This window comes from Enoplosus armatus, chromosome 1 (genome assembly GCF_043641665.1).
Source record: "Enoplosus armatus isolate fEnoArm2 chromosome 1, fEnoArm2.hap1, whole genome shotgun sequence".
In the NCBI taxonomy this organism is placed as follows: Eukaryota; Metazoa; Chordata; class Actinopteri; order Centrarchiformes; family Enoplosidae; genus Enoplosus; species Enoplosus armatus.
In genome coordinates, this window is record NC_092180.1 from 7,645,879 (window position 1) to 7,661,459 (window position 15,581).

Genomic DNA, 15,581 nt, shown 5'->3' on the forward strand with positions numbered 1-15,581 from the left:
TATCATAAAGTTGCGGTGATGTGTAAATTGGGTATTTTACTTATAAATGTCTCATAAATTTATGTCGTTTTCTTTTAGCAGTGCCTCATATAAATGCACTGTGGAGCAATGTGGGAAGACGGGGCACATTTTGAATAAGTGCCTTAAGTCCTACATGAAATTTTAAAGTTGCATAATTTTGAAATTATCATGAAATAATTTATCATGCCAGTAGTCAGCAGCTTTCAGGCTTTCTGAGAGAAGACTCGGTTTATGGTTCAACTTTCAGAAAAGCCTGAAATCACCTTGTTAAGGAGACATTTTTCCAATTATAGTTACCATGGATGGATACTGAATGGGCCTGCCGGGCACAGCACCATGGGCCCAAGGGGTCAGGGGCCCCCAGAGAGATGCAAAACAACTAAAAAGAGGCCCAAAACCACCACAGAGAGACACAAAACGACTATTAAGAGATGCAAAACGATCACAAAGAGATGCAAAATGACAACAAAGAGACACAAACTGACAACAAAGAGACACAAACTGACCACAGAAAGATATGAAACAACCCCAAAGAGACACAAAATGACCACAAAGAGACACAAAATGACCACAAAGAGACACAAAATGACTACATGTGTAGTCTTTGAATCTGTGGGTCTTTATACGTCGGCGGTCTGGGGGGACTTCTACATGTCTGTGCCCCGGGCCCCATTATCATATAATCCATCCACACTTGTCACCACATATCAACCTTCATCAGGTTTTTCTTCTAAATAAAAATACAGTAAAGCAGCCAATCATTCCCACAGTAGTTCAGTTGTGCTTGGCTCTGCAGGCCTTGTTAGTATTCAAAGAGAACCGGCTTTGCCATGGAGGGCAATTACGTTCTCAGAAAATTAACATTCATTGTGTGTCAGTGACATTATGCGAGTATCTGTCTCAGTATGAAACATCCCGGGACCGAGAGCGGTGTAATCAATATCTATTAGCCCTCCCATCAGAAGAATTAGATTTCACTATTAGATCAGCCTGCTCCCCTGACTCGACGTCAAACATTATAAGTTGACTGGACATGTCATGCGCTGATGTAGCCGCCTAATGAAAGAGATCATGTTGAACTCAAATACAATAAGAGGAAATGTGATCCATCTCACGAGGAGTTATTCTGAGCCGAGGCCAGTAGGTGTCAGACTCACACCGGCGAAAGACACACAAAAAAAGTGAGAGTGTAAAGCAGAAAGTGGCTTTCACGTTTTATTAATATTGACATGGGTACATACATAAATGGGAAACTTATGGATGGATTGTGTCAAAAACCAGGATTTGTTTCTTTTTAGAAGTGCTCTTTGTGTTTTTTTTTTTGTTTTTTTTTTACAAACCAAATTCAACAAATGAGAGAAAATGAAATGCAGCTGTGTGAATGGCAGATTACACATATTGTGTTCTTCTTCTTCCTCTTATAAAAAGGCCATCAGATGATAGGAAAAACTTTTGGTTTTGTCTGTTGTGGCTCACAGATTCATGTAATGATAGAAAAAACCCTGAAACAGAGACAATTATGGGATCAGGTTTGTGTTAAAATTCTCGGTCTAAACTGTACATGATATCTATAAATGGCTCAAGATTGTTATTTTTTTAATCACTTCAAACTTGGTGAAAGAAAATTATTTTATTGTTTGACGTCAAACCTGATCGGCTTCTGGAGTAAGTGCTCGTAATAATGTGCTCTGTTTTAAACGTAAAGATCCTCATATTTTTGATAAAAAGAATTTGGTATAGGACGGCATGGTCAAATTTAGCAATGTTGCCCATTTAAAGTGCTTGAACGACGTATACAGTGATACAAATAATCTAAACAATAAATTAAACCAAACACAGATAAATAACAAATATATGTAAAAACTCAAGGTATTCAAACAAGCAACAAAAGCTAAATAATGAGATACATTTTCAACTTAATGTCACAATTATACAAGCCATTGCACATCGTCACATCGTGATATATATATATGTATATGTATATAGTGTTGTTTTTTTCTTTTCAGAGTAGCTAAAGAGCAGACGGCTTTGATTCAGAGAGACTCCTTGGTTTTGGGGTTCAGATCAACAATCCTTTTGATTCATAACATAAAATGAACTCCATGTTTAAGTAAATCCTGAGCTCTTTCACTCAGGAGTTCAGTCTTTGTGAGGGGGGCGGGGGGCAAAACCTTCTCCGAGTCTCCAAGTGCTAAAATGAGTGGTGTATCTATACAGCAGGTTGGTAAGTCCTTGGGTTTCAGGTGGGAGGTGAACACATGTGAGCTCTCGAGGAGGACCTGTATGTGTGTGTTTTTCGTTTTTTCTTTTTTTGGCTGTGCTGGGGGTCAAGTGCAGGGTGGCGCCGGGCACTACGGAGGCAGCAGCGGGGGTTTGAAGGTGCAGGCTCCGCTACACTGACGAGGGGTGAGCATCTTGCAGGAGAAATGGTGAAGGGCGTCATGAGCTTCTGGGGAGGAACGAGTCCATCAGTGAGAACATGCAGACAAACACAGACGACACTCTCACAAAATACTGTTCACTTTACAGGTGGAAGTTGTATTTTGTTGATTTTGCTAAAGGATAGGTTCACAGTTTGTCTTAAAGTCTGTCATAAAACAATCCTCACATGTACATGGAGACAGTTGTTCCTCCTGTCCTTAAAGGGACCTGTTCTTAACATGATTTCAATGTAAAATGAGAATGAACGCGTGTTTTTTCCGTCCTCTACCGTTAAGAGAAAATTGAGGAGTTGAGCACGTCGAGATTAACAGCTGGAGACGCTAATTCTCCAGTCAGGCGCCATTAAATCATTGCAGAGGAAGAGGGCGCAGGGAGATGACGTAATTAGAAGAGCGTCAGTCAAACATCAAACGATGCAAACAAATATGGCTCATGTATTAATTAGAGGAAGGCTACAGTCTCCTCGCCGTCTTTGACTGCTTTCAGTCTCTCCAGAGGATGTTTTAGTCACATGCTTCATGTATCATCATGATTTATTCAGTCTGCTTTTGTCGATACACAAACTTTTCCACCTCAGCCAAGCGTCAAAACTTATTTTGAGATATTTCAAGGTTTTGTTCCCCCAAAATGTTTTGGTTTTGGTGGAGGGGCGGCGACAGAAAGAGGACATTTTGTACTAAAAAGACTTTGGAAGATAGACACTTGATTTGACTAACTCAGATTGCTGAAGCCTCAAATTAGCTTTGCCTGAGTTTATAATTTTTTCTGAATTATATCTGTGGATTTTCCCATAATTTACATTGAAACTGCTTTGAGATGGCACCTCTTTACAAACAGAATGGACAATTAAAGGGACCAACAGTGCTTTCAATGTGGGCACGTCAGAATTGTTTTAAGACAGACTTGAACAAAGTGTGAACCCATCGTTTCATGGTGTCTTGCGGTTACTATCGATCACACTGATGACAGGAGATGTTTCATAAAAAAGTAGCACTTGCATATTTATGTTTGTAGGCAAAAAAAATGACATGTATTCATGTTCCTTTTTTTGGACCAGATAAAATTACCTTTTAGCTTCTGCTGTATTGCATAACGAGCCTTTCTCTCTTGGTCCAACTCGCTGCACAAAGTGTCTATCCAAAAATAAAATGAATAAAAAAAATGAAAAAATTGGTCAAAAAAAAAAGGAATAAAAAAAGAAAAAGAAAATGTGAGTTGCTGTGTAGCATCTGAGGTGGAGGAGTGTAATGTATGCCGTTTGCCCCTATGGTATTTGAGTGACCCTTCTGTGTACTTGAACCCTGTATTTAAACTACTGTAACATTAAACCAATCCTTTAACGGGTGGCATTAGTTGCTGTCTACTGCATGTAACTGATACAGCGCTACATAATGGTCTGTCTATTCAATTTTCCAGGGTATGATTTAGGAGAAAATAACCTTTGCAAACAAAACAATGTGGCTTCAGTTTCACCTTTTGATATCTAATGATTCACTCAACTGCAGGAGAAAAAATACGGAGTTTACAGGAAAAAGGCTGCACACAAATGGCCAATATTTCAATATGCAAGTGTCACTTTTCCTTTTCTGTTTCAGTTTAGAGGCTAGTTGGCTCGGATGGATTGATATTTCCTATGTTACTTAAACGCTCTTTTGTGGCTCGGATTTTTTTCCCATAAACTTAAAGAGCATTGATCTACATCCGCTTTACAGTCATAATCTATGGAGGCACAAAATACAGAGAGAGAGAGAGAGAGAGAGAGAGAGAGAGAGAGAGAGAGAGAGAGAGACCAACCTCGAACAATCTGCAGCTGCTGGACCATTTCCTCTCTGTAGGACAGCTCGCGCTTCATTTGATCCTGAAAATTATCTGAAGAGTACCGAAGGCCACGTCAGATGGAAAACTCTCTGACATTGTGGAGATGAATTTAAAGACACATTTCCTGGATTCAAAGGGACAAAATAACTCGCTCTTCTCCTAACATCTAGGCTGCAGGCACAGGGTTTCAGATCCTAACAAAGATGTAAAAACACATCTCTCTGTTGCAATCAGACTCACTTTTTGTCCTACCTTTTAAATGCTGAAATTCTCTCTCCAACTTTTTCCTCAGCTCAACTTGTTCCACAAGCTGCTTCTGCAACTCCTCTGCAAAGCCCAAACCCAAAATATGTCAATTTCAACACCAAATTATGTTCATCTGCTGCAAGGAAATGTCATTATTCACCCTAAAACACTGAAACACACCTGGTCTGACACCTACAGTACTTCTGAATAACAAGTAGGGATGTGGTGCAATGACAAATCATGCACCATGATGCAAATAACCTCCAATATCACACAAATAATTGTAAAAAAATAACAAAACCCATGTTTCCTCTCTCTCCTCATCTACCTCACATCCACTTAATATGATATATTTTGAATTTCTGCTCATAAAGATTTATGTCAGCCCAGTAAACCGACTTCAGGTGCGTTTACATCCTTGATAACAACCATTTCAGCGCTTTGCTTTCGCTCGCTGCCACAGTAATTGCCATGCATTGCCTGGAGGTTGAGACGATAATAATGGAGTCCCAGGGTTTTTCCAAGCGTTGTAAAATAATTAGCTGCCGTGCCTCGGGGTTATGGCTCTGTTCGTTAAAATATTAATAGCCTCTAAACGATTTCCTCTTACAATAATAAGTCAAAACTCCCACATCTCGTGATTAAGTGGTTAACAACTATGGAAACACTTTAGGCCTACAAAAATGTAAATTCACATTTGGATTTTGGCACGTCATCTTTAGCAGGCCGTGGGCATTTAGCTGAATTTAAAATGAGGTGGAATCCAATGTTTAATATTAATATAATAATAATAATAATAATAATACTACACGTATTTATTTATCTTATTTGATCATTAAACAACCCTGGAAGAGCGGTCGGGATACAACTAGGTTCATAAATTCAGAAATTAAACCAAATTGGCAAATCATTGTCTATATTTGATTGAATGTAATTTCTTACATTTAAAAATAACAAATAATAATAATAATAATAATATCAGTGTTAATTAAGTGTGGTGCCCAGGCCCTGTCAGCCGTTCAGCTGCTGTATAAATATAGATTTGTTGGCTGGAGAGACTTGCACCCAAATCACAATCCAAACGGGGATAATTGCTGATGATAATTAATATCACCTGCTACACTTTTTCTCTCTCTCTTTTGTTTCCTTGTGATCCTGAAAACAGCCTCTTACCTTTGGCCATGTTCTCCAGGTCTCTTTCATGCACGCTGATGTCGATGCGTAAAGCTCCATCGGCTGCACAAACACAATAACACACACGATTTAACCTACAAAGAAGTTAAAGGCTTCTGGTGAAACGCGGTGAAGCAGCTCAAAGAGACAGGACGAGTGGATTTTGAAATTTTAAAAAGGATTTTAAATTTAAAAGGGAACAAATTAAAAACCTTGTCTGTTCTTCTGCTCCTGGAAGGACGTTGCAGTGCGTTGGTTCTGCATTTCAGACACGTGATGAACTCCTAAACACAAACAAGCGAGTTAAAAGAGACAAACACGACGCAGTTTGCATTAATAACCAAACCATAAATTGGTTGAATAATTACCGTTGGATCTGCTCGATTGTTTCGACCCGAACGACGAAGGCTCGTTCAGGAGCACGTGGCCGTCCTTTTCATGAGCGTACACCTGTAAAACGAAGCAGACTCTCGGGTTTAATAACGCGGAACAATTATATGTCATTTGCTGCGGTTCTTCACATAATTGAGACCTTTTTCTTCAAAAGAAATAAAAAACAAACCCAGGAGCTCTATTTGTTGTGAAGATGTTGAGCTGATTCCTAAAAGAAAGAAGCACTGATGTGGTGCTGCAACGTCTTATAATTAAACAGAAAGGCGTTTTAATAGGAATAAATCCAAAAAACAAATCAGGATAAATTACGGTTTTATACTTTAATTACTCGGACTGAATCGGTGATACTTCAGTACAAATTAATGTGTCTCTTTACTCTTTTTTTTTGGGGGGGGGGGGGGGGGGGGGGGGGATTCTCTTTCTCTGATTTTAGAGGTAACGTGGTCTTGCTGCTTTGGTGAATGGCAACCCTTCTTTAAACACTAGGCCGCCTGTTGACCTTTATTCTAATATTTAGAAAATACGCCTGTCAGATATCTGCATCTGGATTATATTTTAATTGATTGAATAAATTGATCTTGATTACATTTTTATCGGCCTCCTCTCTTGTATAAAGTCTTGTCATGTTCTCCACCACTGCGACAATTCAACTCCCCCCACAGGGATCATTAAAGTTTCATTTAATCTAATCTTACTTCATGAAGAGGGGAGCCATTACGCATCCGTCTGTCCTCATCTGATGACCCGGTGTGCACGGAGTCCTCCGGTGATGATGCTGCGGCCGCGGGGCTGGAGGCATCAGGCTGCTCCTGGCTCTCCTCAGCACCCGAGGAGACCGGGTCCGGCACAGGGGAGTCATGGTGGTCCGCCCCCGGCGAGATCTGGATCTGCTCCTCCTCGTCTTGTCCCCGGTTGGACTCCACATCCACGTCCGGGTCGTCGTCGTCGTCGTCCACCACGCTGTCCCTGTCCGGTGATACTGATCTATAACTGGAGCTCTCGCTGATAAAATCCGGGGAAAGGTAGCCAGGGCGCACGCCGTAGCTGTCCCGGTTCCCGTAGAGTTTGGCGATGGTCTCTGCGTCTTTGACTACAGGTCTGAAGGCCGAGATGTAGCTGATTTTCCTCTGAGGGGTCTCGTCTCCGGACTTATCCTCGTCGTTCCTAGTGGAGGAGGACTGGGAGCTGGAACAGCGCTCCCCGCTGTCCTGCTGATGGTGAGGGTGGTGGTTGGTGTCTTTGGGTGTGTTTGCACTTCGGTCGCTTTGGTCCGATAAGTCGAGCTCGCTCTGCCGGACGCCTGGCAGCTCTGGGGGAGGTTTGGGTGGAGACCCCGGGTAGGGCGGCATGGGTAGGCCGCCAGCTGTGGGCCAAAACATGGGGAAAGCGGGGTAGAGGGTGTCCTTCGTGCCAGGCCAAAACACACCAGACACATTGGATTTGTTCGCATCAGGCACACCGTCGCTCTTCTTCTGACACAGCCCATAGCTGGGGAAGCCGTAGGGGTGATGGGGGAACAGAGGTGGGGGGATTTTCTGAAGCATGCCAAAGCTCTTGCTGGGCACTGGGATGACTGGGTAGGTCCGTGCGCCACTCACCAAACTCAGGTTATTATTCCCCTGATCCGCGTCGCACCGTAAAGTTTTGTGAGGGATCTCAGGGGAACTGGTTTGGGCCAGGCTGGACGAGGCCTGTGATTTCATCGACGAGGACATTCCCGACCCGCTCATGGGCAGAGTCCTCTTTCTACTCCCCCCGTTGAACATGGCCTTTACATCCTCCCACGCGTGGTGAATGTCCTCAGATTGTTTTTTGTCCGTCAGTTTCAGGTGGCGTCTCCACGAATTGAAGTTGGCCGCGTCCGGCTGCAGGTACTTGGACTCTGTGGTGCGATGGGAGTGGAAAATGAATTTATTTGGGGAGAAATACATGTTGCAAAAGCTGCACTTGATGCACTTTGCTCTGGAGCTGTTGTATCTGGCGGGTATGAAGCTGCCCCTGGAGCCCCAGGCGCAGTCATGACTCACATCGAAGGCGAAATTTTCTGGTAGCTTCGGGGGGCTGTGCGCCCCCAGGAAGGACTTGCAGAGCCTCTCGGCCTCCCGTTTGGTGATCATGCCGCAGCGCCTGGAGGAGATTGGCATGGCCCCGGCGCGCCGCAGGAGCTCCAGCTGGACGGGGGTGCACTGCACACAGGTGATGCCCAAAGCGACCCGGCGGTTGTGTATCTCGTTGTAGCTGTAGTTTTTCAGCAGGGTGTTGGAAATCTGCGCCAGGCAGAGTCTCTCCTTACCGTCTATGACCAGACATACGATGGGCACCCCGTACAGGGAGGTCTCACTCACTTGGTTTGGTTTGAGGGAGCTGGGGCCGGAGAAGCTCTGCGCGTCCTGCTTTAAACTGGGGGAAGAGCTGGCATCTCGTCCCGCGTCTCGTAGCTGTCCGGGCATCGACTCCATCCCTGGAAGCCTGTCAATCAAAGAGAAAGCTGGAGTGAACCGGGGGGTGGGGGGGGGGGGGGGTGGGGGGGGGGGGGGGGGGGCGGGGGGGGTGCTGTTTGACACAATGCAAAAGCACAATATTTTCACTGCGTCATCCTGAAATTATTTCACTTGTGACAAAAACACTGGTAGCCTACAACTCAAATCAAAACAAACCAAAATAAATATGTTAAATAAATAGAAACATATGTAAATCAAATAGACGTGATGAAAGTATCAAGGTAAATAAAGGTGACTAATAATACCTATTATCATTAGGACTATTACAGGCCTACTATTATTAATGTTATTACCATTATTATCACGTAGCTGGGCCTATTAATGTTGATATTTATGGGACATTATATAACAATAATAGTAATAATAATAATAATACAGAAATAAATATATTTTCAATGACGGAATATAACTAACACCAGGCTGCTGCAGGAGTTTATATAGAAAAGTGAAATCAATCAGACGTCTCGTTAATTATTTCTCGCATCGGTTCGTTCCTCCGCGTCCTCGGCCTCCTCTCTCTCAGGTTATCCGGGTTCCTGCGCGGAGGTGGATCTGCTGCTCCTCCTCTTATCTTCAAAATCGGCTCAGCACTTATGGGGCAACTACTTAAGAGTCACATAAGATCCTTATAGGCGGATAAGGACAGAAGGAAAATGCCGCCTGAGCTGCGCCGATGCGCTTAGCAGAGAGGAAAAGAACAACTATAAGCTGCTTTCCTGGTAATTACACAGATCCGAGAGCGCTTCTTCGCATTGTTAATAAAAGACTAGCCTTATATATAATTAAAGCTTCTGCGCAGATTAGCCTCAGCCAGTTGCTCGAAATTAGGTTGAAGGAGGCCCATCTCACGTTCACCTGCACATACTTACTTTTTGCATCTCGTCTATTGGCTTTACGGAGGCCGCTCAGACACGACATGGAAACATCCCGCAGCGGCTTTGACACGAATACAACTATTGCAGAGTGACGGACTGACCGACGTTTGACGGGTTATCATACATACTTTGCCTGCTAAATAAAAGGCAAACAATTTCAAAGAGCGACTACAAAGTTATCACAGTTTCTTGCTAAATTGAATTAAAAAAACCCCAAACATACCTTTCTCTCCTAAAAAGACGACACACTCCAACAGGGTTTGGGATGGGGGGAAAAATGATAATTAATAAGAATAAATAGATGGAAATGCAGGCCCGGTGAGTCCAGAGAGGCAGGGTGCCACAGACAAGGCGGTCTGACCGTAGAAACTCTGAGCTGGACTCCTTATTTCACTTTATTTCAGTACAGCAGCAGACAGGACCTCCATCCCGCTGGATCCCGGGGAGGTGAATGGCGTGTAGACAGGAAGCACATGGCACCTCTCTCTCTCTCTCACACACACTCCCCCTCCCCTCTCTCTCCTGTCACGCTGATGTGTAATAGCTCTCTCTCTCTCTCTCTCTCTCTCTCTCTCTCTCTCTCTCTAAGACTACACACCAGTTTTGATAATTCACAGTTTCGCCGCCCTGACGCACAAATATGACCAGAAACAGCAGAAACAGGAAGATATCACGCACATTTAGGCCCCCGCTGACCCCAAAATGTAGAAACATTTTAGCCCTAAAATCCGTTCATGAATATATTTGTTATTAAGAAGAGAGCAACATAACAAAGTCACATCTGCAAAAAGAGAAATTATAACTGTGATAACTGTGACCCCCCTGGAGCCCGTCAGCGACCTTCTGAGGGGCCCCCGGACCCCACATTGGACACCACTGCTGGCCTAACTGATCCTGCACAGTGTGTTTTAAGCATCAGTTCAGTTGTAATCATTCACATGCTGTATTATTTCCACCGCAGCGGGAGCGAGCTGACAAACAGTGGCACTTTGGAGGGCAACAAGAATGACAAAAGGCCCGGGCTCATTTATCAAGTTACACGACCATCTGTTAGGCTTCCACACCGGCCACCCAAATCAATCTGAGGGCCTACAAGCGATAAAAGAGAAGGAAGGAAAGGAAGAAATGAAGGATACAAAAAAAAAAACTAGAAAAAAACGTCTTGAATTTTGAGGCTTTGTTGGTGCGTCAAATAATTTGGAGGCGTTTTATGTTCAGACTCTCTGCGATGAAAATGGAGTGAATCTGGGATGAGATGATGATGATGATGAAGATGATGATGGTGGTGCCTCAGGCCAGACTGTCTCTCTCTCTCTCTCTCTCTCACACACACACACACACACACACACACACAGAAAGAAAGAAAGTTCAATCATCTGTTAATATATTTATAAATGTCAGTGATGTAAATGGTGAAAGTCAAGCCGATTGGCTGCCTTGAAGACCTTAATTTATTATTAATAACCGGATCGATGGCTGATCGCTTAACCAAGCTAATGTCCCGTCTGTCCTGCACAGATACAAGTGTCGATACCTGCAGCAGCTGGACAGACAGACAGAGTTTGGACGTGAACAGAAGGAAATCTGTGAAGTAATGAGTGGAGGGAAGAAAAGGCAAAAGCAGTCAGACATTATTTTACATTAATCATCATGGATGGAGAAGAAAAAAAAAGAAAAAAAGAGTGTGATGAACAGCCACACCTTCAAACAGGAGCCTCATCCTTCTTATTGTTGAAGGTCTTTTATTTCGGAGGTCGCAGATTGAAAATAATAATACATGTAAATGAATTCCACAAGATTCTCCATGAAATAAACCCTAAAAGAAATCCTCTCCTTCTCCTGTTGACTAGAATCAGGCCGATATTAGTGATCTTAGCAGATATATCGGTGTCAGTGTATATAAGAAGCTCCAAGAGGGGATACAACAGAGTGCTGAAAAGTTAATTTTTCAACAGTAAAATGTCCCACTAAATACATAAAAAAAGGGATCCTCATCGGCCCACATATAATAATCTGACTTTATTAATTCCAAAATATCAATATCGATATCAACTTTAAAAATCCAGAATTGGGTTATAGTGTTTTCCATCCTTCATGTTTGACACCACAACAGAGGAACATCTCTCTTGGTGATGCACATTTTCACATGTTTATTGCCCTTCATGAGGAGTTCAGTGTGTGAAAGTAAGAAAAATAAAAATAAAAGTAAATTTAGAGATAGGAGAGGACACAGCATCTGGATCATAGTTATTATTTATAACATGCACATCTAAAAATGAAGGAACACCGTCAGCATTCAGTTTAAAGCAACGTTTCAGTCATAAACAATATGAAATATGAAATAACATCTTCATAATGAAGTTCTATGACAGATGTGTTGTTTATAAATAAACATAGTGCTGAAAGTGAGCTGGAGTTCACAACCTGTGATCAAGGTGTGCTACACATACGTCTGGTGATACACACACACACACACACACACACACACACACACACACACACACACACACACAGTCTTGCTGCCAAAAAATACTTGTGTATTAATCCACCGCTGAAAATAGTTCCCAACAAATGCCCCATTCCCTCATGTTTGAGTAACGCTTGCAGTAAGTGTATTTGATGGGGGGCAGGGGGGTTTAAGGGGACCGTGGACCCCATAAAGTCTAAGACCGTCACTGCCTTCAAACTGGTCTCCACATGTTTGATATAATCTGCAGAATAACAAAAGGTTTATGCTGCTGATGGCGAGAAAGCTACTATAAATACACAAACAAGCAAAAGGATATTTCAGCCAAGAGAAACCAGACAAATGGTCAAGCGAGTTTTTGGACAGTTTATCATAAATGAAGTGACGCCACAGCGATAAACTAACCAGAACACACTCGGACTGATGTGAGGAGAGTGTATGAAGTGTGTGTGAAGTGTATGAAGCATCATCAGCCTGTGTGTGTGTGTGTGTGTGTGTGTGTGTGTGTGCAGCCTGAGCTCGCCAGTTTTACCTCCCTGCAATATTGATGCTGAACCTGATCCTAAGCGCATCCTCTCCTCTTTCACCATCAAGAGGCTTCCCCCTGCAGCCCCCGCCAATAATTACAATTTTATACTGTAATTATTCCTCGCTTTTTAATTATTTAGACCGCCGACTTGAATGCAGCCATTGTCGCTGCTTATTCCGGGGGAAACGTGAGCTGACGTGTCTGGATCAGCAGCGAGGAGTTTTTAATTAGACATTTCAGCGGTAATTTTAGGCGAGCTCTTTATTATTACTGTTGGATACAAATTACCCGGGCCTCATTGATATGCGCTCAATTGTTTAAACAAACCTTTAACCTGAAACATTAATGCGCTTCAGGTTTAAGTCATTAGGAGTCCCAACTCAGCAGGTGAACTCAGACCTGATGGATTATTTAACTCGGCAGTGGATGCGACGCTTGTTTATTGGAAATAACGTTTAATAAGCGTTTGATTAGCAATTGATAAAGTGTAGCTTTACACTAATGATACTTTGGGTTATTTTGGGATATAGACACAGGATATATATATATATATATATATAGAAATAAATATATATATATATATTGCACTTATTTTAAATATTATTATTATTTTTATTGTTTTGTGTGTTTAATGCAGCTCTACTTCTTCTTAAAGCACTTCCGTGTTTGTTCCTTGTTCTCTTTATTAAAATGATGATAATAAAAGTCAACACACATGACAGTGATGTAGTTTATAGAGAATGCATACCTGCTTTTCCTTCACATGTTGATGTATTCATTGATTGATTGCCTGATCAGCAACTTCAGATCAAGTTCAAACCTTTTATTTAATCGACTGTCACATCACTTACGGTGTTATGGTCCAATGCAAACATGCAGCCTATAAAAGGTGTCTAAAAACTGAATCCATGTATATATATATATATATATTAAAGGGGTTTAAGACGCCGAACACCTCTAACTGTAAAACAACCAGGAGTGTAAACGTGTTTTAATGCCACCAATCTATGTCATTGATTTGAGTCAAAAGCTGAAGCATCATCATATTTTTTTTTCTGCAGGACGTGTTTCATCTTATTGCTAAAGGTTCATTTCCACATAACACTTGCATTTTTATGATGTAAAAAGATAAATCAAGCGCGCATCAATCAGGACGGGTTTAATAACAGCAGCGATTGAGGCCAAATGTTTTATAATTAACAGTTGTATCAGCACCCTATAAAACCATGACCCCTATAAATCCCATTTTAGAGACCAATCAATCCTCCTCTTGGACTAAAGGGCCTATTGATCCCTCGCTGCTAAACGCTTTCCCCGTATCCCTTTTTGTTTCCAGTGAAAAGAGCATTTCGATTGCACTTTTTATTGGAGGAAAGATTCCGCCGAGAGGAAAGCGATGGCTCGAAAATTAAACGGTGACATTTTAATTACAGGACATTGATAAAGGGATCTGGGTAATGGCTGTGTACAGGGCGGCCACTCATTGTCCCGCCTGATGTGCTAATCAAGTCGGACTGCTGTGGGAAAAAAAAAAAAGGTCATTGGCCGACACAAAGCGGAGACGCAGCTCGGTGGGACTTTGGGAATATGAAGGTCCGGGACTGCCAGAAATGAAGACGCATCTCCAAACAAAGCGCGGTCAATATCCCGGAGAGAGGCCCGCCAAATGAGATCATGCAGCATCCAAATCCTCATTCCAGACATATTATCACTATAGGTCACATGAAGCACAGCCATACATCATCTGACGCCACAAACATCTGTGGCAGGCAGAGCTGACTGATCAGCACCACTGATCCCAGCAGGCTGCAGTTTGGTTAAATCAACACATCTGATCGGCAGGTAACGCGATCATGTCAGCTTTATACTGGGTGATGCAACGTTGTGAGCTGGAGGATTTCACAAATACTGAGGAAACATGTCCCACACAAAACCTCCACCTGCAGAAAAAAATACGGTTTTGATTTAAAAAAAAAAATGTTTTATTAACTTCAGTGTTCAATTGTTTTCTCTGAACTGTGAATTGTGGTCTAAGTGAGCCTTTTGCACACTGTCAGGTGATCAAATCCAAAGTGCTTTAACAGTACAAAGTGAAAAAAACAAACAAAATCTGATTATTTTTGTGGCTACTTACTGAGAGTAATAAAATGCTGCTACCAACCATTTGTCACCTTCAGTTGTAAACTGCACCTCAGGCATGAGGTGTGGGCTCCTGTTAAAGGCTGGATTCCCATTTTTCAAGTCCATCTTAAAACAAAACAATACTCACATGCCCACATGTAGGTGGAGACAGTTATTGGTGGCTGCGGTGAAGAAACCTCTTCCTAATGTCAGTGCGAGAGATGGGGCTCAAAATCTGAAGTCCTTGTTCTGTGTAGAAATGTATTAAAAAGTTTAGCAGAAGATAACGAGAGGCTGAAGAAGTTATCTCAACTACTGCATGGATTGGCACACATTTTTGCGAACGACATTCATGTTCCCCAGAGGATGAATCCTAATCTCTTTGGTGATCCCCTGACTTTTCCTCTAGCGCCACCATGAGGTTCACATTTGAGGCTTTGAGTGAAATGTCTCAACAACTGTTGGACAAGTTGCCATGACATTTGGTGCAGACATTCACTTCCTGCTTTCCATCGATCAGTTTCAGTTTGTCCAAAACTAATGACATTCTCATCAACTTCAGCTGTACTTTGTTTTAAGTGATAGTTAGCAAATGTTAGCATGCTAGCATACTAAAGTAAGATGGTCATAGTCGCTGCCAGCATTTTAACATACTGACATTAGCATTTTGTTAGCTTCCCAAAAGTGTTTTGTTCCAATTTGGATCAATATTATTCCTTCCTTGGTAAAGCAATAAAGCAAGTGTGCCACTTGTTGGCCGACATATATACGGCAAAGAGAAGCTACGATTTTGCTCATGAAACTGCAAAAAAGAAACAGGATTGTAAGAAATCTCAAGCAGCGGCGTTTACAATAGTTTACACTTGATAAATGCAGAAAACGTTACTATGCATGTTGGTAGTAGTTGAACAGTTAACAGAGTGGATGTGAGACATGTTAACAGACTTCTCACACCAGCTGTGGAAAGTGGCCAGAGACTTTTAGGACTTCCAGTT

General features: G+C 42.2%; 1 protein-coding gene across 1 annotated transcript; it reads right to left on the bottom strand.

Annotated features, from left to right (window-relative positions):
- Positions 1–2,372: 2,372 nt before the first annotated feature.
- LOC139287414 (SKI family transcriptional corepressor 1 homolog-B-like) lies at positions 2,373–8,552 on the bottom strand. Its single transcript, XM_070908435.1, has 8 exons — positions 6,789–8,552; positions 6,069–6,150; positions 5,913–5,984; positions 5,701–5,763; positions 4,534–4,608; positions 4,258–4,332; positions 3,531–3,596; positions 2,373–2,470 (listed from the first exon to the last, which is right to left on the bottom strand). Exons 1-8 carry the CDS (start codon positions 8,550–8,552, stop codon positions 2,373–2,375), a joined length of 2,295 nt encoding a protein of 764 aa, XP_070764536.1.
- Positions 8,553–15,581: the final 7,029 nt, after the last annotated feature.

Coding starts and splice junctions, on each gene's coding strand:
- LOC139287414 (XM_070908435.1), bottom strand. CDS start 8,552: ATGGAGTCGATGCCCGGACAGCTACGAGACGCGGGACGAGATGCCAGC. Junction 5,985..6,068: donor ACAATCGAGCAGATCCAACG/GTAATTATTCAA, acceptor GTTTGTGTTTAG/GAGTTCATCACGTGTCTGAA. Junction 4,333..4,533: donor AGAATTTCAGCATTTAAAAG/GTAGGACAAAAA, acceptor GGTACTCTTCAG/ATAATTTTCAGGATCAAATG.